This window comes from Dermacentor silvarum, chromosome 1 (assembly GCF_013339745.2).
Source record: "Dermacentor silvarum isolate Dsil-2018 chromosome 1, BIME_Dsil_1.4, whole genome shotgun sequence".
Taxonomy (NCBI): domain Eukaryota; kingdom Metazoa; phylum Arthropoda; class Arachnida; order Ixodida; family Ixodidae; genus Dermacentor; species Dermacentor silvarum.
Genome location: NC_051154.1, coordinates 180,674,006 through 180,695,185, shown reverse-complemented (window position 1 = coordinate 180,695,185; position 21,180 = coordinate 180,674,006). Strand labels below are relative to the sequence as shown.

The 21,180-nt window shown below is 41.9% G+C and overlaps 1 protein-coding gene across 3 annotated transcripts in view; it reads left to right on the top strand.

Moving 5' to 3' along the window:
• The window catches only part of LOC119436481 (bifunctional 3'-phosphoadenosine 5'-phosphosulfate synthase-like), a 93,201-nt gene that overhangs the window by 36,591 nt on the left and 35,430 nt on the right, over window positions 1–21,180 (top strand). For all 3 annotated transcript variants that reach the window (XM_049658062.1, XM_049658060.1, XM_037703337.2), the window contains exons 2-8: window positions 1,978–2,089; window positions 5,772–6,007; window positions 7,561–7,699; window positions 8,678–8,796; window positions 11,895–12,120; window positions 12,270–12,475; window positions 16,510–16,641. In XM_049658062.1, coding sequence (XP_049514019.1) covers window positions 1,978–2,089; window positions 5,772–6,007; window positions 7,561–7,699; window positions 8,678–8,796; window positions 11,895–12,120; window positions 12,270–12,475; window positions 16,510–16,641 — 1,170 coding nt within the window. The remainder of the gene's footprint in view (window positions 1–1,977; window positions 2,090–5,771; window positions 6,008–7,560; window positions 7,700–8,677; window positions 8,797–11,894; window positions 12,121–12,269; window positions 12,476–16,509; window positions 16,642–21,180) is intronic.

Below are 21,180 nucleotides of genomic sequence, written 5' to 3'. Positions count from 1 at the left end.
GATCATTTTACTCAGTAGCAGTTGGCCCTGCAGAAATGTATGATTGAAAAGAAATACGAAAACATTTGACATGTACTTTTCATAGTGCATAAAACTGCACATAAAAGCTGTTTATGTTAATAAAGATTGTTAGCTAGCCAAGCGCTGCGCTTACTCAAGTTCGGGATATAAGAGCTGCCTTTCTTTTTGAAATATGTCATATGGGTCGCAAAGTGCACAATGAGGTACTCGATTCCTCCTACCTCATGTTTGCCCAGATCTTCACTTTGCAGACCATATAGTGCAAAGGGCAGGAATCTAGGGTCATAATTATTGCTTCAGTGTATTTATTTTGCAATTCTCCAGTCATTTGCTATTATACTAATACTTGTCTGTTACATGTGTGATTGGGGCCTTATTTTTTATGTAAAAACATTAACTTGACAAAAACATCTGTAGTTCATTTGTTCCATGTGCACAAAGAACTTGTTGCCTGCATGCTGTACAGCTTCGCACTAATACCGGTGTGACATGGCCACTTTCGATCGCAATCGAGCTCGATTTTCAAATTCGCGACTGTGATCGGCTCCCTTCCTCAGATTGAGCAAATGAGCCAATCGTGACCGAGAAATTCGATCGGGCTCGATCGCAATCCAAAGTGCGTCGTGCGACACTCGTATCATATATGTAGAGAAAAGAATTGAAGTTTTGGTTAGACCATAGAGTGGCTATTTCGCTTTGCACAGCTTGAGATTAGAGGATGCCAGGCACACTAGTGACAATTACACTAAGTGACATCAGAGCTGGGCAGAATTGTACATGACTTATTAAAATTGCCGTGTGTTACATCTTGTTTGAGTAACTTCATATATATATATATATATATATATATATATATAGCAAGCGATTCCAAATCGCAATATTTTTCTCTAAATTTCTACTTGCTACTTCAGTTGGTAAAGTTCTTCGAGGCTGACTCATTGAAAAAAGTGTTAGCATTTTGTATGTTGGTTTGGTTAAGCTCTGCTCTTAATAGCTATTTGCATTGAGTACTTTTAGGCATAATGTGTATTAAACTATCATTCAACAGCGTCATAATTCAAATGATCACTTGATTATTGGTTGTGGCAGTTTTATGTTATCTTTGAAGTTTGTCGGTTGCATTAAATGTACGTTAAATAACAAGTTATGTATTGTTTTTAGCTAAAATACATAATAATGAGTATTGAGCATTCAGCTTTGTACTTTCCTTTGCTGGCGCTGAGTACCTGCTTGAGTGGTTTGTTTGTGCAGGTGTGGTACTGAGAATCTTGCACATCCTTAGCAGTAGCCATTATTACCTGTATTACAAGAATTTAATAGTGTTGCATTAACAGTGTATATTTAATATGTTATGTGGCAGGGTGTGGTTCAAAACATACTTTCATATGCAAAGAGCAACATGACATCAAAGACGGCACATAACTGCAGCACATGAGTGCAGCGACAGCGATATAAAAAGTCTAAAAGAATAATAAAGAAAGGTACCTAGCACATAGTTGGCAGTAGTGAATAGTTAAATTAACAGAAGAAGCATTCAGAAAAATCTTTGTGTGACCAGCAAAAAAAGATAGGAAAGTTGTGCCTTAAAGCACAGTTCAGTCTAACTCAAACTAAATGATACAGTTGTTTTGCAAAGCTATGGGGGCTGCACATTTCTTTTTAGGCAAAATGTTTAGTACTAATATTTGCTTTACTGTTAAATCGACATGTTCTAATGAAAAAAATTTATGAAATCACTTTTTCCAGCTCTAAGTTGTCATTCCATCTAAATTGGCTGCTACATTGTCTAGTTTCAATCCTCACTGCACTTTAATCTCTGTGCATACAGCACTTTGCTGCGATTATAGTGTACATTTAATTATATCTTGACTGACACACTCCAACACAGTTGTTGCACTAAATGCAGGGCTGGCATGCTCTCATAGTAATTTGCTTTGTCCTGTTTTGTGCCTGCAGAACCACAAGTCCACCAATGTGGTCTTCCAGAAGCACCATGTCAGCCGAGACAAGCGGGGTCAGATCATGGGCCAGAAGGGAGGCTTTCGTGGCTGCACCATCTGGTTTACTGGTATGCCTAGGGGCCAGAAGGCACTTGTTGTATTCACCTGCATACGTTGCAAAACATCTAACCTTATGATTGACAACTAATTTGTCAGAATGCTGGAAGGAGAGTAGAAAGGGAAGTCCTAAGCATAAGTAAGACATGGAAGGGGACAGTGCTCTCTTACCCTGCTCAAGTCCTTTCAAAAGTGGCCAAGCTTTTATGTAGCATGTTTGTCAGCCACTTGACAAAGGTTTCTGTTTAGTTAGTCTGCTTGCTGGGGAATTTCTGGTGTATTTGTGTTCTTTCAGTGGCATTTCAAAAACCCACTGAAGATGTTAAAGGGACTGCCAACCAATTTTTATGGTGCCTGTTTCTTAGTACAATGGAAAGCTTACCGGTCAGATTATATAATCGTGCAGCGGTAACAAGAACGCCATGGAACATTCTTTATTGGAATTTTTTGATCTGCAGTGAGGATGTAGTCATTCACTGGAAATATGCAGGAAACAGTGAAAGGTGAGCGCAAGAGTGGTTATGTGCCGGCATTGGTGAGAAGGGAGACAAGTGTGGTCGTAGCAGTAAGAAAGTATTATCTTGTTTATCAAGCCGGATGTTCCTGCGATTCACGTTTTTCTTTTCTTATTTCTACACTAGCCTCATACTTTCGTGGTTTCCTGTCCAACTGCTTGGTCAGTCACAAGTCAAGGCTTTCTTTTGCTTAGCCAATCCAAGTTAAGTTCTCGAAAACGAAGCGATGCTTCTACACATGATGTGCCGTTCAGGGTCCGTAGCCACGTGTGCGCTTTTGGTTTTCGAAGCATGTGATGTAAATGCCTAATACTATAAGACCGGCAATTTTAAACAATGAGTATGTAGTAAAGGGTCCCTGAAACGATTCGGACAAATTTTGTAGACGCGTAGGGTACAGCTACAGTAAAACATTCGCGTTACAACTTAAGTGAAGCGTCTCGTATTAAGAGAGCTACAAACGATTGCAAGTTACCCTGCTCCCTGGCCATGCATTTCCTCCTCAACTCGTTCGCCGAGTGATTGGGGCTAAGCTCCGCCTTCGCTGGCTCTACGTCATGTCGTGACGTGATGTCATCTACTTCCAGTTGTCTTAGAGCCAATGCGCGAAGGCTCTCGAAGCCAGCACGTGCAGGCACGTAACTTGTGTTACAACGTGCTCTGTGTTGACGAGAGCTGCGCGGTCAGTGTTAGTCTCGTTCTTCCTTTTGCGAGCACCATGGTTCGCCCTTGTTGCGTTGTGGGCTGCAAAGTAGGGATCGGCGACATGTAAAGCTGTGGCATCGTGCCCCGCTGCAAGGCAGCAGACGAGTGGAGTGGCTGCAGCGCATAGGACTGTCGGTATTCAAACAGCGCCAGCATCTAACGACCACTTTTCGCGGAACTATCGAGTTCGTTATAAATGGGTTCGGACTGTTATATGTGAATGTTTCATTACAACACAAGTTTGTATGTTGCCCCGAGTCATATTTATCAGAACTTCTGATAATTCAAACTTCTGATAATTCGAATAACATCCCGGGGTCCCCTCGAGTTTGAATTATCGAGAGCCTACTGTAAGTAAGAATTAGAATTTGGTGCTTGCATTTGTTATTCTTCAAGTATCAATGTGAATTTTTCAGGGGTAGTTGAGCTGATTGCACACTTCTACATTTATTGGCTTGACTTTGGGCCACCAACAGCGGAACCGTGATCTTGTGACAAACATATTACCTCTTCAGGTAGAGCACGTCTCTTTGGATTGCTTGTTTGCTTGGGACATTTGGTGCTTGTACCAGCAATAGTCAAATGTATAAATGCAAAGAGATGGCGTGTCGGGCTAGTTGGTTGACGTTCATAATGGACAAATCTTGAAGTGCTTAGTACACACACACAAAGATAATGTAAAAAGCAGACAGGACTGGGTCTGCTTTTTACATTCTATTTTTTGTGTGCATGCCAGTGCACTTTAAGATCTATCACTATGAGCTTAAAGGCAAATTACTGAAGGAAACCCAGAGGGATATGCTGTCATTGTCTGGCCTCATATTTAATCAACCTGCAGCTGCCTCTGCGATTTTTTTTTTTTCAGTAACTTGAAAAGCACACAATGTTTCATTTGCAAGTGTATTTGGACACTGCTTGTCAATATACATTTGTGAAAATGTTCGCAGGAGAGCACCAGAAATTGGGAAGGGAGCATCTTTCTGCATGATAACTTTTGACCATATGTCCCTGGTCGCAGTTTTGTGAGCTTACACCAAAACACCGCTTAACCAACATTTCCAATATAATAAAGTAGAAAAATCTGCCTTTGGTGTACTTGGAACTTAATTTTGTGGGAGCAATTGTTAGTTTTTGATCCAGCCACTTCATTCACACCCAAACCACGAGCTCTGCATTTGTCAGAATTTCATTGGCAACTGATCAGAGTAGGTCTCCAGTTAACAGTGGCTGTCAGAACTCTGAGGCTGTAGGTTTTCATTGCTTCTCAAAACTCCGGAAGTGAAAGTACTCCGGAAGTGAAAGTAGATCGTAACGGCACTTCTGACGTGTCTGTGAAGCAGAGAGACGAAGACGGGCAATCTGTCGTAGTATGTAACGTGGCAAGAAGAGGACATGGTTGGTGCCCTGAGAGACGACAAAGAAGATTCTGGGCATCAACCATGTCCTCTTCTTTCCACATTACATACTGGGACAATATATATTTCTTCTTGACTTGGTGTAAACAATGATTGTATATGCTGTAGTTATTGCACCCTTCTAGTCTAGTGTAGTATATAGTTCCATTATTAACAAAAGTGGACACATTTGATTCCATTAAACCCTCTCATCCATTCTAGTACCTTTAAATCACCCATTGGTGCCCCTTTGCGATCTTTGTTTACTATTAAGCTACTGCAAACAATATTTAACATAACTCAGTTTTGCGCTTACGGAAAAAGTATGCACATGCAACTAAAATTTTGTATTGCTTTGACTCGGTGCTTTATGACTGTTACAAGTGCTGAAGAACATTTAGACAACCTCCATGCAGATACATAAGGCAAGTATGGTGCTTGTCTAAGGCAGCTAGCGTTGTGGTGTGGCATGCAGGCATGTTGAGAGCTGAGAACTGAGAATCCTTAACATTAACCATTGCAAAAATTTCTTCAAATGCTACATATAAACCTTTGTGTACTAGCTGTGGCTAATTCATCACGCATGGAGCCGTGGTCAAGCAAGAAATGTCCTCGCAACTACATGAAAAAAGAAATTGCTAATGCTTTGACGTGCTAGTATCTAAAATGTGTGGTGAAAATCAGCTGAACTCTTCGTCCATACTAAAAAATCTGTAGACTTCCAACATTGATGTGATTTTTTTTTCTTTTTTTTTTCCAGAAATGGTACCTGGGAAAATTTCCTCTTTGCTGCTGCACAGGATGTCATGCTAACATATATTGAAATTTGGGGTTTTCTACATAACTATTCTATTGCTGCTGTATGATAGCTGAAGTCTTTCTAGCAAGTAATGAAATGCCTGGGGTATAGATGTAATTTTATTCTGCACTGTGTCCTATTATTTGCTCATTTCATGCTGTTCACTAAGCATTACTCATTGTGCATAGGTTCAGTAGCCACTTGTTGCACCTTAGATTTTTCATTCTGTTGTTGCAAAGGAAAATACATTTTTCTTCTGTGTGTTTGTGTATGCGCACAGGTCTATCAGGTGCAGGCAAGACAACAGTGTCCTTTGGTGTGGAGGAGTACCTTTGTCTTCATGGGATTCCTGCCTATGCACTTGATGGTGACAACATAAGGCACGGGCTCAACAAGAACCTGGGCTTCTCTTCTCAGGACAGGGAGGAGAACATACGACGAGTGGCTGAGGTTGCCAAGCTTTTTGCTGACAGTGGTGTCGTGTGTCTCACTAGTTTCATCAGTCCATACGCAAAGGTCAGTGTGCTTGCTGCCCTTATTCATGACAGGCACATTTTTACAGCCTACTGAATTTAGGAATAGACAGTGTGAACACAGACCAGATGGTACACATACGCAGCACTGTAACCATCTAGCCAAGCTGCCACTGTAGTACTCGTCGTATAACCTGGCTTCTTAGAAGGCTGCACGGTAATGATTGAAAGCTGTGCTTTATTTTGTACAGCTAAGATACTCGGCATAAAACTATCTGCATCTGAGTGGCTGCAGATTAAGATTACATTCCTTGAATTTACTACATTTGCTTCATTCTAACATACCCTCGTTTGTAGGGCTCGTTATTTTCATAGCTGGAAATAAAAAATGCAACGCCTCTGACTGTTAACTTACCAGATTTTCATTGTAGGAAAGAAAGCAATAATTTATCACTCGAAAAAATTTATTGCACCCAAGCCACAGTGGACTGGGCATCACTAGAGAGTTTTAGAATAGGGGCCCCAAAAGTTTGGGGCCCCAAAGAGCTTTGCGGGTGTTAGCGTTGGGGCGTGCAAGAGTGATGAGTTTTAGAATAGGGCTTTGCGTTTGCGAATAGCGTCTTGCGCTTGCAGCACCACTACGGTGTCAAAGAAAAACTATTATAAATATTAAAATAAACTATACCATTTTATGATGGGAAGAGTAATTTTGACTTTTGTGATTTTGCGTTTAATTGCAATTAAGATGTTATTCTATTAGCAGCAAGCGATTTATTGCGCCTAATTTTGAGTAACCAACTTGACGTGCCTTCACCAGCCAAGCTAATCCATGTTAGGCCTACGAGCCATGAAATCGACAATCGAATTCAGAATCAGCGGCGTCTAATGAATCAATCTTCATTACACACGTTAGTTGAGAGAAAGCGATAACCGCAGTCACTTCTCCTAGCTTACGAACTTCATGCGTTACCACGAATCAAGCCGAGTTTGGTACTCGGAGAGCCGCTGCTTCGATGGGTGCCGCCATGTTTGTTGACGCAAAACTTTTGGGGCTGCTTTTGGGGCTCCCGCTAAATCGGCGAAATAGCGTGCCCAACGCAAAACCCAAACGCAGTTAGCGTCTCGCGCATGCGCAGTGGTGTCGACGCTATTTCTTTGGGGCCCCAAAACGTTTGGGGCCCCTATTCTAAAACTCTCTACTGATTGTCGCTATCGGATGCCTTCTTATCACTATCAGCAACGTATAGCTTCTCATGTTCAGCGCTGTCCATGTCATTTAATTTACCGCATTTCTTAAGTGTCTTGGCTGACGATTGCCGTGTAGCGAACTTAGAGCAGGCACAATCAACAAAGCAGCTCCTACGGCTGCAGCGGATGTGTGGATTGCATTGGATTACACCAATTTTTAGTGCGAGTGCCAAAGCTTTTCAATATTGCCTTTTTTTTTGTATTGTACTCGATTCTAGCATTGTTTTCCACGTAAATGTTTACAGAAAAATAAAAGTGCATGTTAGAATTGAGTAAATGCTTTATGAGGTCATTTTGTTTTTTTGAAGTTGGTCTTAAATTTGTGGCTGTGGCTGTTTTCCTCTGCAGGACCGTACCATGGCTAGGGAGATACACGAACAAGCTGGCTTGCTCTTCATTGAGTGTTTTGTGGACACACCATTGGAAGTATGCGAGAAAAGGGATGTCAAAGGCCTTTACCGGAAAGCACGGGCGGGACAAATTAAAGGCAAGCTGGTGCATCGTGCTGCACAACAAGTTTAACGATAATTTTAGGCTCTGTGTTGTGGTATTGCTACTAACCTCTTCTGAAAGCAAGAACATGTCTTTTCACCTTTGTGTGAAGGTATAATGCAGTGGTAATTGGCTGGCTTCCGCATGCTTTCTGAGGGATTCCAAATTGTTATGTGCAAAAGTGAATGCCATTTCACACGTATAAATAGTATAGTAGTTACACATATCTCAGAACTGCCAGAAAAAGTGCATGTTTAGAATGTCTCTGTGTAACGCAAATGCTCATTCAGAAAACCACAATCCCACAAGCAACATTGTACACTGGTATACTTTATCATAATCAGTTCCAGTGCACTTTTTCTTTTTTTCCTGACCCTTGGGTCAGTAGCCATCATACTGCTTTAATCGCCAAGACTGGGCTGGTTTCCTAGTACGCGGGGGTCGTTTTAACCTACAGATGTCTTTTGAATATTGTCAGTGTGTGCTTGATCTTTTTTTGCCTTTTATTTTGTGACGTTAGTCGCCCCTAGCTGAGGTAGGAAGCCCTGAATGTGGCTAGGCTTTCTTCCCCTTGGATTCCTATTAAAATCTATATGCAGAGAGTATATGCAGCAGAACAAATTTGTTCTTTGGAAATTTGTTCTTTGGAAGTTTGCAATGCGGAGGCAGGTTCACAAGAAAGTTGCCACTCACCTGAAACTTAATTCTCAGAAAGAAAGCGTCAGTTTCTTCAACTCTGCAGCTTTCTTTGTAACTATTCTATATGAATTGCCTTTGTATCTTGATACTACTTTTATATAGTCACATTTTGCAAGCAGATGCTAAAGTGACGCCATTAGTATGCAATGCCTACTAGCTGCTATTTTTATTTTCTAGTTATCTTCTCCGTAGACCATGATATAGTATATAACTTTGCCACTTTTAGTAGCATGATGCAACCTTTATTAGTTAAATGATTGCTTCGGTTTTTCAGGTTTCACTGGAATTGATATGCCCTATGAAGCACCTGGCCGCCCGGATCTTCTGATCAAAGCAGGAAAGGACACCATCAAGGACTGTGTGCAACAAGTAGTTGAACTCCTGAGAGAAAGGGTAAGGTACCAGTTTAAGCACAGGATTGCCTATCTGCTAGATTGTATTCGAACTTTTTGGATTCTTTGTTGAAAGTTCAGTAGCCACTGTGCGAGTGCCAAGAGCTATAGATGCAGTGCTTCTGCAGCAATCATGGTGCTGCAGAGCTCATGAGCGAGAACTGTTACTGCAGTCAAACAATTATAATGAAGCCAGGTGGGATGAATTATTTTTCATGTCAAACACTCAAAGCTTATTTAGTGACATTCATGCAAAATAGATCTGTTGAAACAAACTGGACATAGCATGTACAGTCGAATTCCATTGATTCGAGTCTGACAGAACCAATGAATTCGATCACATTATCCGGCGGGTCAAATTAAACATGGTGCAGAAAAATGTCAAAACGCACCGCTGGTTCATTTGGCAGTATTTGCCCGATTCTAACACTTCCCAGGGTCAAATGCATGCCCGTTTTCTATGCGTCCAAAGTAGACAACTAATCTAGAGATAACACTAAAGCTCCTATAAAAGGTAGAAATGTAATGCGGTTCCAATTTTTAGTAAGAAAAATGGGCAAGGGTCTAATATGTGCTACACAGTGGCGGCCAGTTTCCTAAAGTCATTGCTGCCCGATTTTTAGTCAATTTCGCTGCAGTACAGCTGTTATGCGGCAAAGCATACAAACGCCACGAATGCAGTTTTCAGTTCAATTTTCCTGGGAAAGAAAAGATGTGTGTTAAAATTGGGTAAACACTGTAATCGGACATTGTGAGCTACCGTTATTGCTTGAAAAATATTCCTAGGGCAGGCCAACAATAGGAATTTTTGACTGCCATCAGATTCACTGACCCCTAAGCTCTGCCGACGCAGATGCTGCCAGCAAATGGGTCGCTGTTCGGGTCATCATAAGCGTCGGACTCGTGCATGCTCACTGGTCAAATTCGCAATATCCGGCGAAGGCCAGTTTTAGGATTGAAATAAGCAAAGTTTTGGCCCATGGAAACGCATGGGCACCGGCCGAGACCTTCGGTTGCGATCGAACTAACCAAAAAATTGAATTAACTGGAGTCGAATGAACAGATGTCTACTGTATGGAGCTCAGAGTGCCTACAATGTGCACCTTAAAGCTTCCTATAAGTTGTTTTTTTTTTTTTTCGATCATACAGTCGAGCAGGCCTGACATGTTCGAACATGACCAGGTAGGGTGAGATATGACACATAACCCAATGGAGCAATACATCCTACTCGGTTACTCATGCTGCTATGAGAGTCGGGTCGCCATGGGTGTTTTAGCACTCTAACGCAGCTGTTTTTTTATTGTGTATAACAAACTCTTCACCATTGGTAACAAGAGTTTATGTCCAGGTTCGGATATATATTGAATTGATATATTGAACTATTTTTAGTGCATAAACTAGTTTTTTCTAACCAGGTTTGACTGCATAGCTAGAGCTATTTGAGCACCGTCGTACAGAGGCATCAATGTGTGGCTTCATGACAGCTATGGTTGCTCAGGTAGTAGTCTTGCAGCTTTTTGCATAGGCTGTACCCCTAGCTTTTGCCTTGGGTATTCCGCACCTGAAGGAACTAATTACAAACCTGTTTGCATACTGCAGAGGATAACCTGTGCTGTTTGTGAAACATAAGTTTTCCTATTGTACTATACATTTTGGTTAGCATTTTGTGCAGACTATTCAGAAAGTGAATGTCTTTCTCGTAAACATAGTGCCCCATGTGCATTCAAGGCCAGCACACCTCGATTTAGTTGTTGCATGGCACAGTCAGAATCACAGTTATATTTTGTTTTGGCAGCTTAATTCAAAAGGCTTTAGACAACATGGGCTTTAGACATCCTGTTGTTCTGTACTTTTGGAACAGGTTCAGAATTCAAGCGGCACTCATGTAAAGAAAACTATAGGAGCTTGTTTATTGCCAAAGGAAGGATTTCTTGGCATGCTAAGCTTATAAATTATTTTGCAATTGGTAAAGACCCTGCAGTATGACAGTGCCCTACCCCATTCCACGCCTTCAAGTGTGTCAATATCACAAATGAACAGTTGCCTATGGTCTGAATTGGGTAGGCTCTTAAGAGCTGGCAGTTAGTGGCAACCCTAGACTACATCACATGTTCTCAAACCCACTGCTTCCATCCCTCTGGGTTCATGTTGAAAGTTCTTACTGCTGCTACTGTTGTTTCTTACAAGATGCATCATGGTGCATTGGCTACTATCATCCAGGACATGCTCTGCTATGTTTTTACTACATATGAGCCATGATCCAAGCATGTGTGCAGCAACAAACACTGCTCGTATCAAGCTGTTCCAGTTTAAGAATAAAACTTGAACAATACTTGTTTCTATACCATACATGTTAGTTTGATTACACGAAGTGATGACATTGTGAAAATATGTGCTAGCCATGTATTCCTTCCTGCTTCAGAAAAAATTGTATTCAGTTCGCTACTCTTTTGCGAACGTGACACAGGCTGGCAATATTTGTTGGTCAGGAAATAAAGCAAGAAATTATAATACAGTTGAGCTTGTGTATGTCTGGTTGAAACATCTGCGTATCTATTTCCTGCAACCTTGACGTAGCAGAGCTTCAAGATTGTTACATGTGAGACCCACAAACTATCAAACTTTGTGTGGTGAAGCTGTGTTCAGTATACACATAGTATCTGCTGCATGTCCAAAGTCTACACTTTGCATTTAAGCATGTTGGGAACATGGGGTGGCAGTGGCACATTGCATACTGATGTATGACCATTAAGTGCCTGAATATTGCATTAGACAGGCTTTGACTTAACAGACTGTACGTCACTGAGTGCCCCTGAAACAAGACATCACATGTGAGAAGCAGGTCAGTCTTTCTGGGCAGCACCATCACTGCAGGGTGCTAAGCACCCGTGAATATTATTGTGCATTTTCAGTAAATTTAGTTGGTGCTGATTTAGTTGATGTGAATTTACTAGCTGATTTCTATACATTGATGCAGGGTTTTCTAGGTTATATTTCCACTGTTCAATGCAGACAATATTCAGAATAGGTGGATTTGATGTATTTGGTAGTAGTACGTACATTGTTTCACCATGTGAATGAATGGTGGCTTTCATGCAGGGTGTCATCCCCGGCAGTGTGGTTGACTGTGTCAAGGAACTTTTAGTGAGCCCGGAGCGCCTGCCAGCTGTGATGGAAGAGGCAGCAGCGCTGCCCAGTGTGGAGATCTCCAAGCTGGACCTACAGTGGGTCCAGGTGTTATCCGAGGGATGGGCCACACCCCTCACCGGTTTCATGCGCGAGGCTGAATTCCTGCAGAGCCAGCACTTTGGCTGCTACCTTGAAGGTGAGCAGGCACACAAGTGTTGAATGCCTAGTTAAATGAACCAATTCATGGCCTGCCTTATAATGTAATTTACATCACTACAGCAACAAGTGTATGGCTCCCTGAATCATGACTTCTTCTTCCTTTTTTTTTTTTTTTTTTTTTCGTAGGTGGGGTTACCAACCAGTCAATTCCGATTGTACTGCCTGTGACGACGGAGGATAAGAATCGCCTTGAAAATGAGCCTGCATTTGCACTGAAGCACAACGGCAAGGTGTATGCTATCCTACGCCAGCCCGAATTCTATCCTCATCGCAAGGAGGAACGCTGCTCAAGACAGTTTGGAACCAGTTGCCGTGGGCACCCTTACATAAGTGTGAGAATCTATCTTATTCATCTTGTAGCACAAGACTGTGTGCCTTGCATTCAACATTGTCATAAAGAGACTGTGCTCTTAGAATGGCTTGGTCTTTTAATTCTTGAGTGTCTCAATTACATGGAATAATGTGGTAGTTAAAGGATTGGGGAAACCAAGGGGCTCATTAGAAAACTGAAAAAAAAAAAAAAGGGTCCAGAGTCATTTAAAGCATTAAAGTATGAGGCAACGGGGGTAAGTTGCATGGATTGAAAGAGGAGATTGAGTTTAGTTACTGTGTACTATGCATGTAAATGAAAGAAAAGTGGAAGAAAAAAAATTAGCATAGCTTGCACTGGAGGCACAGTGCTAAAGAGACAGCAGAGCTGATTGACACCTAGCTAGTCTTGGCTTTTGGGCTAGGCTAAGCACTACCAAGTCATCCCCAACATTTTCCGGAATTTATTGATTTGTCGATTATCGATTAGCTATTGACTGGCTATCGATTGGCTATCACAAGGTATTGGCCATGTATTTGGGCCAGGCTAAGCACTACCAAGTCATCCCCAGCATTTTTCGGAATTTATTGAGTATTGATCTATTATTGATTAGCTATGGATTGGCTGTCGATGACTAAGCTTAAATAGTCCCAACCATGCTTAGCTTGACTTAGCCAGGCTCAGCTTCACTAGTTCACAAGGGTATGTGCCATTGCGCTTGGAACCCTTTCTGCACTACCACCAGGATCGGCCCACCATTTTTTCTGACGCGCCACGGACTAACGGCCAGCTTAAACAGCTCCGCTGTTAAAATTGTGCAAGTCCAACACATGCGTCACAATCTATATGTAGCGAAGGTTTCATGAAGTGGTTATTAAATGCTGTAAGACTGTTCATCTTCTGCACCGCGTTTTGCAGCATAGCAGTTATGTGCCTGCCCGGCAAATTGCCATGACTCGAAGATCATGTAAACCACACAACCACAGATTACACTGCTTCAAAGATTGGCCCAATTTATTATTTCACTATCTCCAGAACCGGACCACTTCACTGGACAAGAAACCAACCAAGCAGATATGGCAAACTCATGAGGAACAAGGCATAGAAAGCTTCACTTTAATAAACGAATTATAGACTTGAAGGCATATATTAGTTGCAGTGAGGATGTCACAGCTGTCCCCGATTTGTCGTCGGCGCGATGTCGATCGACGGGGTAGACAAGCCAGTTGGTCGTTCCGTACGCAAGCGAGCACAGTGAAAAGAGTCAGAGTCGGGAGTAAACAAAAAACAAGATATTTATCGGCTGATAAATATACACAAATTAAACAAATAAAATAATAAAAAAAAAACACAGGACAGACTAACACACCTGAACTTAATATAACACAATGATGACAGAGAAATATGATGAGCAATTAACAATAGATATACAAATGAAACAGTGCGAGGATCAAATACACAAGAATACACTTAACAGCATTTCGCTAAAGCAAAGTTCAAAAGAAAACAAATGGTGTCATACGCGTGGCCGGGCAGCAGCAGCAAGTCCATAAACCATGAAGTCGACGCACAAAGCTTTCCCGAAGGATACTGGCAGCCGATCTTGTCGAGGTGGATGCGAATTGCTGGGCTGGGTTTCCCGGGAGTCTAGATTGGACGTCTTCTCTCAAGCAGGTTGAGCTAACTTGAGGCGAACTACCGTGAGCTTCGTTGCAGACGCTGGTTTGACGTCTCGTACGTCAACAAGTTCCTCGGAGTTCCGACGTGGCCAGGCGGCCCAGGCGATACTGGACGGCACTAGCCCCCCAACGGCTTCTCAGCAGCGCATAGGTTCAGCTTCTAGACTAATCAGCAGGGCCCAAAACCTGAGCTTAAATAGCCTCTCCTTTCTCTAGTTCCCTATGTAGGGAAACTGCCGGTATGTAGAGTTCTCCGAATTCAGGGCTCTTAGCTCCCAACAATCTTGGCCGCGTCCCTTTCACTATGGACGAAGAACCGCAGATTCTCCTCTCTCCCAATGTCAAGGGCCAAGGTGGAACCCGGCATACCACGCAGACGTACACGCACACTTCTGGATCCGTAATCGGCGTGTCGCGTCTGGAATCGAGATGGCAGCCCAAAGGAGCCACGACGCTTTTGACGCCCGTAATTCGGCGTGTCGATGTCGAGTAAATTATACGCTGCACAGTCAGGAGCCCACGTTTTTGACGCTCGTAATTCAGCGTGTTGTTAATCAGCGTCCAAACCATTCGAAAATATGCCACTCCGTGACAGAGGATATTTAGGTACTATTTGTTGTTTCATTGCTCAATTCTGTAGAGAACAGAGCCAGCCACAGGTACATCTGTAGGGGTAGGACAGATGGCTATGTATAAGCCAATTTGTTACAAGTTCTTTCCTGTGTGTGAGCTATGTAGCAACGCAGCATCACTGAGCAGCCGTTGTCAGCAAAGTCCAGAAGGGTTTGCAAAGAGCTACACATAAAAAAAAAAAAAAGCATGGGTGGGGCTGAATTTGCAACCTCTGTGTGTTGAATGTGGCACTTTGCCAATTGAGCTGTGGCACTAGCTGTCCTCAGTTTTTCTAGGCTAATAGAGCATAGTTATGGCATCAGTTTTTGTCCTAGTGCTGTAGGTATCTCATTGAGGTTATGGTCAGTATAAGTTTCTTACAGCACTTGCAGTCTGAGAAGCTTTTCAAGCCTACTACAGTTGAATCTCAATAGTTCAAATTTGAAGGGGCCCAAAAATTGCTTGAATTAAATAAAGTTCACATTGAAGAAATCTCATTGAATGGAGGACTTCATGCAGCGCTACGTTAGGTGGCGCGTATTCACGAGCTAGCACATGAGTGAGGATTTCCGAAAGTGTGGCTTCACGGCAGCATGGCTCAGGCTGCCTTGAAGCCACACTTCTAGGCAAAATTTTAATTGCTGTGAAGGCCGCACCTCAAGGCAAAATTCGCATATAACTTACACCCGGACTTTACCGTCCAATTTAAAGAAGTTTTGGTGCAAGTTCTATGCGACAAAATATGGTACTTGCAATGAGAGCAGCAGCGGTGGCACGGGTGCACGCCGAGTCGGAAGCGCCACCTCGTGAGTTGGTGCGCCACTGAGACTGCGGTTGGCAGCTCGGTATGTTAGAATTAATCGTCGCAAATACTTATGCATTTGAATTACAGGGCATTTAACACATTGAAATACACAATTTTGACAGGACCACAGCATAAATTCGATTTCAACTTGTTCGAATTAATGAGATTCTACTGTAATTTTGTCAGCATAACACTGTATGCCTTATGTATTTCTACACATACATGCCCCTTAAAGCAGAGGAGAGTAGAACTATTATCAAGGCTCAATCAGTGGAGCCCTGCATGCAGCAGTAAATGCTTGTTTTAACAGAATCGCTTTATTCTATATATTGTATTTGACGCTTTTCGTGTTCCTACGTTACTATGACTCTTGTATAGCTTCTACACATTTAATGAAATGCCACATATAATAAAGTTGGTTTTCTGTCCCAATGAATTCGTTGCAAGGGTTTACTGTATCGAGGTTGAGGGTTCTGACCATACCAGTTGTGTTATCGTTTTCTTCTGTTCTCCTTCACTCTTCCTACCACAGCTGAAATTGGGGCTCCTTTCAGGCAGTACTGTGGAAACATAAGTTCATCAGTGTGCTGGAGTATTGTTTATTTGATTTGAAGTGGTGGCCACAGGTTTATTGCCTCAAAAAAAGCTGGAGTTGAAACTCTTGTTATTCTCATGCTGCCACTATGTTGACCTCTGTAGCCTAATTGCAGTATTGTAGGCAAAGCATATGGAGCTACGAAGCATTTCAGTGCCATTTTCAGCATATGTTCTTGGGAAAATTTTTTTCCTGTTATGCAGTGATGGTTTCAGTGTCATACTTAAAGTGTAATTGATGTGCACATTCATGAAAGCATGCTTGAGAGATTTGATGAATTGCTTATACCCTTGTTGAAGCATGTCATATATGTTGTAAACGACCAACTCCAGTAAGCGTCTTTCTTTCTTTTTTTTTTTTTTTAGATGATTTACGAAAGTGGTGACTGGCTTGTTGGAGGTGACCTTGAGGTTCTAGAGCGAATTCGCTGGAATGACGGACTTGATGAATACAGGCTCACACCAAAAGAACTCAGAAAAGCATTCTCCAAGCTTGGGGTATGTACTATTCATTTTGCATGGCTCTTCAGCTTGGCAACGGTTTAAAGCTCGCCCATAAATGAAGCAGTTTCATTTGTCTAGTGAAGTATTGCTATTTCATGCTTACTTAGAGGACCCCTACAACATCCTTATCAATAACCCCTTTTTTGCACTTCAGTCCTTTATAGCCTTTCTATAGATCTGTGTATGAAGCACAGGTTTGCATTATTGAACATTAGAGCCACTTTTGAAGTGCCGGTGATGAGTGTGAATTTTCCATTGCACCTTTTAAATGCTGGTAATTAGTGCTATAGGATGTGCACTTAGCCATGCTATATAACATTGTGCTGAGTCCATTAGCAGCCTTGAGAGCCACAGGCCTAAAATCCTGGGAAATACCTGTACATGGCCGAATTTTTATAGATCTGTTTTTGAAAATTGCTTATAGTCCACGAATAATTGGTCCCGCAAACAATTCTCGCATCACATTCCATTCTGTGGCACTGTTGTGTAACTGATCATTCAGAGTATTTCAAGAAATGTTTCTTACTTTGGTGCAGCAACAAGAGGTTTAAAAATAGTGCCATCCAGAAGCACCTTGCCACAATTCAATAATTCTGCACTTTTTTTTTTTTTTTTTAAGGAAGAGAACAGGAAATTCTTGTTCCCTTCCTCTTCTTTCTTAAAAAGCTCTGGAAATATTCAGTCGTGGTGAGTTTCCAACTAGTCCACCTTTTAGCATTACCTTGCCATGATTATTGCAAAACTGAGGCTTTGTGTAAATAATTGCAACTTTTGCATTGTGAGGGGGATTGTTGTTGGGTGGGTGCACTGAAAGCAGTGCATTCTGTTGTACAACATAGATGCCAAAAATGATACTTGCTTATCTACTTAATTTTCTAGTTTTCACACAAAACTGTGAATTTTGTGTTAATACTTGCTTGACTAACAGTACTACTTCTATTTCTGCCCACTGTGTTCCTATTATGAAATGATTTCATCATAAAGAAAAAATATTGACGCAGTACCTAGTGCCCAGTCAAGCTGAGTCGTGCAACAGTACCCTTACTGAAGAATCAACCTGCTAAAGGTTATTTGGGAAGGGCACAAAGTTTGGTGCAGATTTGTAGCTACCTATTTGCCTTGCAAATATGTTCATAGTGGATGTGGGTTGTGTGAAATTAAATACCTTGGTTGAAAAATTGAGCATGAAGCAAGTAAATCTCATCGTTACACCCTGTGCCATTATGATTCTGTTAGTTTCAGAGCAACTGGGAAAGCCGGGCATAATCATTTCTTGTTTGGGCTGTTAAGTGCCTTAGTGTGTGTTCCCCTCCAGCTTAACTTCCCATTTTCCTGCAATATGCCTTTAATAGATTAGCTAAGGTGACTGGGCATAATAAATACAAGGTTTGTTCACATTCGGCAAAGGTAAGACTGAAAGTAAAGAAAATTGGAAAATGGGCGTTGAAATATAGTCATACCTCGATATAACAAGTTGTACTTGCAGCGAAAAACTTCATTAAATCGCAAATTTCGTTAATTCGGGGTTTTAAAGTTTCAGCATTGTATAAACTTCACAAATTCTCGGAGCATTCCTGATGGATGGTATCTTGTTAGTAGGCACTTATAAACAAATCGCAAGAAGGTTCGGCCATAATAGTGCGTTAATGAGCACAAGCGCATGCAGTGCAGATCACACCGAGACCAGTGTATCAATGTGGCTTATGGCATCTGAGATTTGCGTGTGTTGTGTCATGCAGCGCCATAAATCTTGGACGCCATGATAGATAGTTGAAATATAGTCACCATGAATCCCCCGCCCTGTCACCATTGAACCTAATGTATTGGCTGACTGCTTAAGCTGTAGTCTCTTAACACATACCACACAGTTAGTGTGTAGTATTTACTTTATTTTTCAGTGCGTACCAGCGTGGAATCGACAAAATGTCATGCGCGTGGACCATAGATAGCGAAATTGTGGTGCACGGACCTTCTTGGACTGCAGTCTCCGCCGATAGTGACGTCAAAACGTGGTATCCATAACGTGTTTCCTGCTCCCATAGCTCCTAATGCTTACACGTCTTCATCATGGATGACCATGATGACGTGAATGATAGCCCTTCGGTATCCGACGCGGCTAGCGCGTTGACAGTCATGAGGGCGTTCGCAGAGAAGTGAGGCCCGATGGAGAAAATAGCTCGTAGCTGCAAGGCCGCCACGGCAGCAAGTGAAAATTGGATTTTTTTTTTTTGCGGCTGCTCACAAATAAAACTTTTCTGCGTGTGTGTTTGAGTTAGAATTAACATATTTTTTTGGCCGGTAAGTCTATAGCCCCTCATCTGCCATTGTCGGTTAATTAGAACTTTGCTTTGTGCGTACCTGATCCACGTTACCCTCCAGCTACATATTAACAAGGTTTTACTGTACACAAAGTAAGGTTTGTAGTTTATCGTTGTCACACGCGCTCAGGCAAACATTAACTCTTTCAAGCGCTGACTGATTCTGTTGATTTAAAACTTGCCTCCACCACATTTCCTGCATTTTCAGAATTGTAAAAAGTATGCAGCTGCAAAATATATTAACAATTTACAATCCTGTAGTGTGTTTCGTCATGTTTAGAGAATGTGGACTCCATGCGAAAACTCTTACAGGAACATCAAATATGAGAACATCAACAATTTAATGTCTAGCTGGTTTGAAAATCGCCTCTCCAGTCACATGAAAATTGTGCCTGGTGCAACGAATTGGGAAAAACAATGAAGTGTACCCACTGCATACGACATACTCAAACCGGGTAAAAATGGCCGACTGTCTACATTCCCACTCGTTTCACTAATGCATTTTGCAGATGTTATTCAAACTTGCAGCACAATTCCAAGTGGGATTGTTTGAAGATGTATGGCATATTTTAATTGTCATTATACTTTCATCAGTGCCTTTGCTGTTGATGCACAACCTTGTCGTACACAGTTGTGTATCATCATCATCAGCCTATATTTATGTCCACTGCAGGACGAAGGCCTCTCCCTGCAATCTTCAATACCCCTGTCTTGCGCTAGCTGCTTCCAACTCGCGCCTGCAAATTTCCTAACTTCATCACCCCACCTAGTTTTCTGCCATCCTCGACTGTGCTTCCCTTCTCTTGCTATCCATTCTGTAACTCTAATGGTCCACCGGTTATCCATCCTACGCATTACATGGCCTGCCCAGCTCCATTTCTTCCGCTTAATGTCAACTAGAATATCGACTATCCCCGTTTGTTCTCTGATCCACACCGCTCTCTTCCTGTCTCTTAATGCTAGGCCTAACATTTTCCGTTTCATCGCTCTTTGTGCGGTCCTTAACTTGTTCTCGAGCTTCTTTGTTAACCTCCAAGTTTCTGCCCCATATGTTAACATTGGTAAAATGCAATGATTGTACACTTTTTTTTTTTTTTTCAATGACAGTGGTAAGCTCCCAGTCAGGATTTGATAATGCCTGCTGTATGCACTCCATCCCAATTTTATTCTTCTGTAAGTTTCCTTCTCATGATCAGGGTCCCCTGTGAGTAATTGACCTAGATGAACATACTCCTTTGTAGACTCTAGAGGCTGACTGGCGATCCGGAGTTCTTGTCCCCTTGCCAGGCTATTGAACATTATCTTTGTCTTCTGCATATTAATCTTCAACCCTACTCTTACAATTTCTCGGTTAAGGTCCTCAATCATTTGTTGTAATTCGTCCCCATTGTTGCTGAATAGGACAATGTCATCTGCAAACCGAAGGTTGCTGAGATATTCACCATTGATCCTCACTCCTAAGCCTTCCCAGTCTAAGAGCTTGAATACTTCTTCTAAGCATTCAGTGAGTAGCATTGGAGAGATTGTCTCCTTGCCTGACCCCTTTCTTGATAGGTAACTTTCTGCTTTTCTTGTGGAGAACCAAGGTAGCTGTAGAATCCTTGAAGATGTTTGCCAAGATATTCACGTATGCCTCCTGTACTCCTTGATTACGTAATGCCTCTATGACTGCTGGTATCTCTACTGAATAATCTATGGGAGCCATATAGAGAGCTTGATTGTACTCCGAGGATTTCTCGATTACCTGATTGATGACATGGATATGATCCATCGTAGAATATCCCTTCCTGAAGCCAGCATGTTCTCTTCATTGACTGAAGTCAAGTGTTGCCCTGATTCTATTGGATATTATATTTGTGAATATTTTATACAATACTGAAAGCAAGCTAATGGGTCTATAATTCTTCAATTCTTTAACGTCTCCCTTCTTATGGATTAGTATAATGTTAGCGTTCTTACAGATCTCTGGTACACTTGAAGTTGTGAGGCATTGCGTATAAAGGGTCGCAAGCTTTTTCATGATATCTCCTCCATCTTTGATTAAATTGACTGTTATTTGACCCCTAGTCATGTCTTGCAAGGCTCTTCTAACTTCATCGCTAGTTATAGTAGTCTCTGTATCCTCTTCATCACTACGAATGAAGGTAGCGTGAGTGCTCCGAGTACTGTTACAGGTCAGTATTGACCCTCTTCGCGGCGCTTCCGTGGGCGCTGC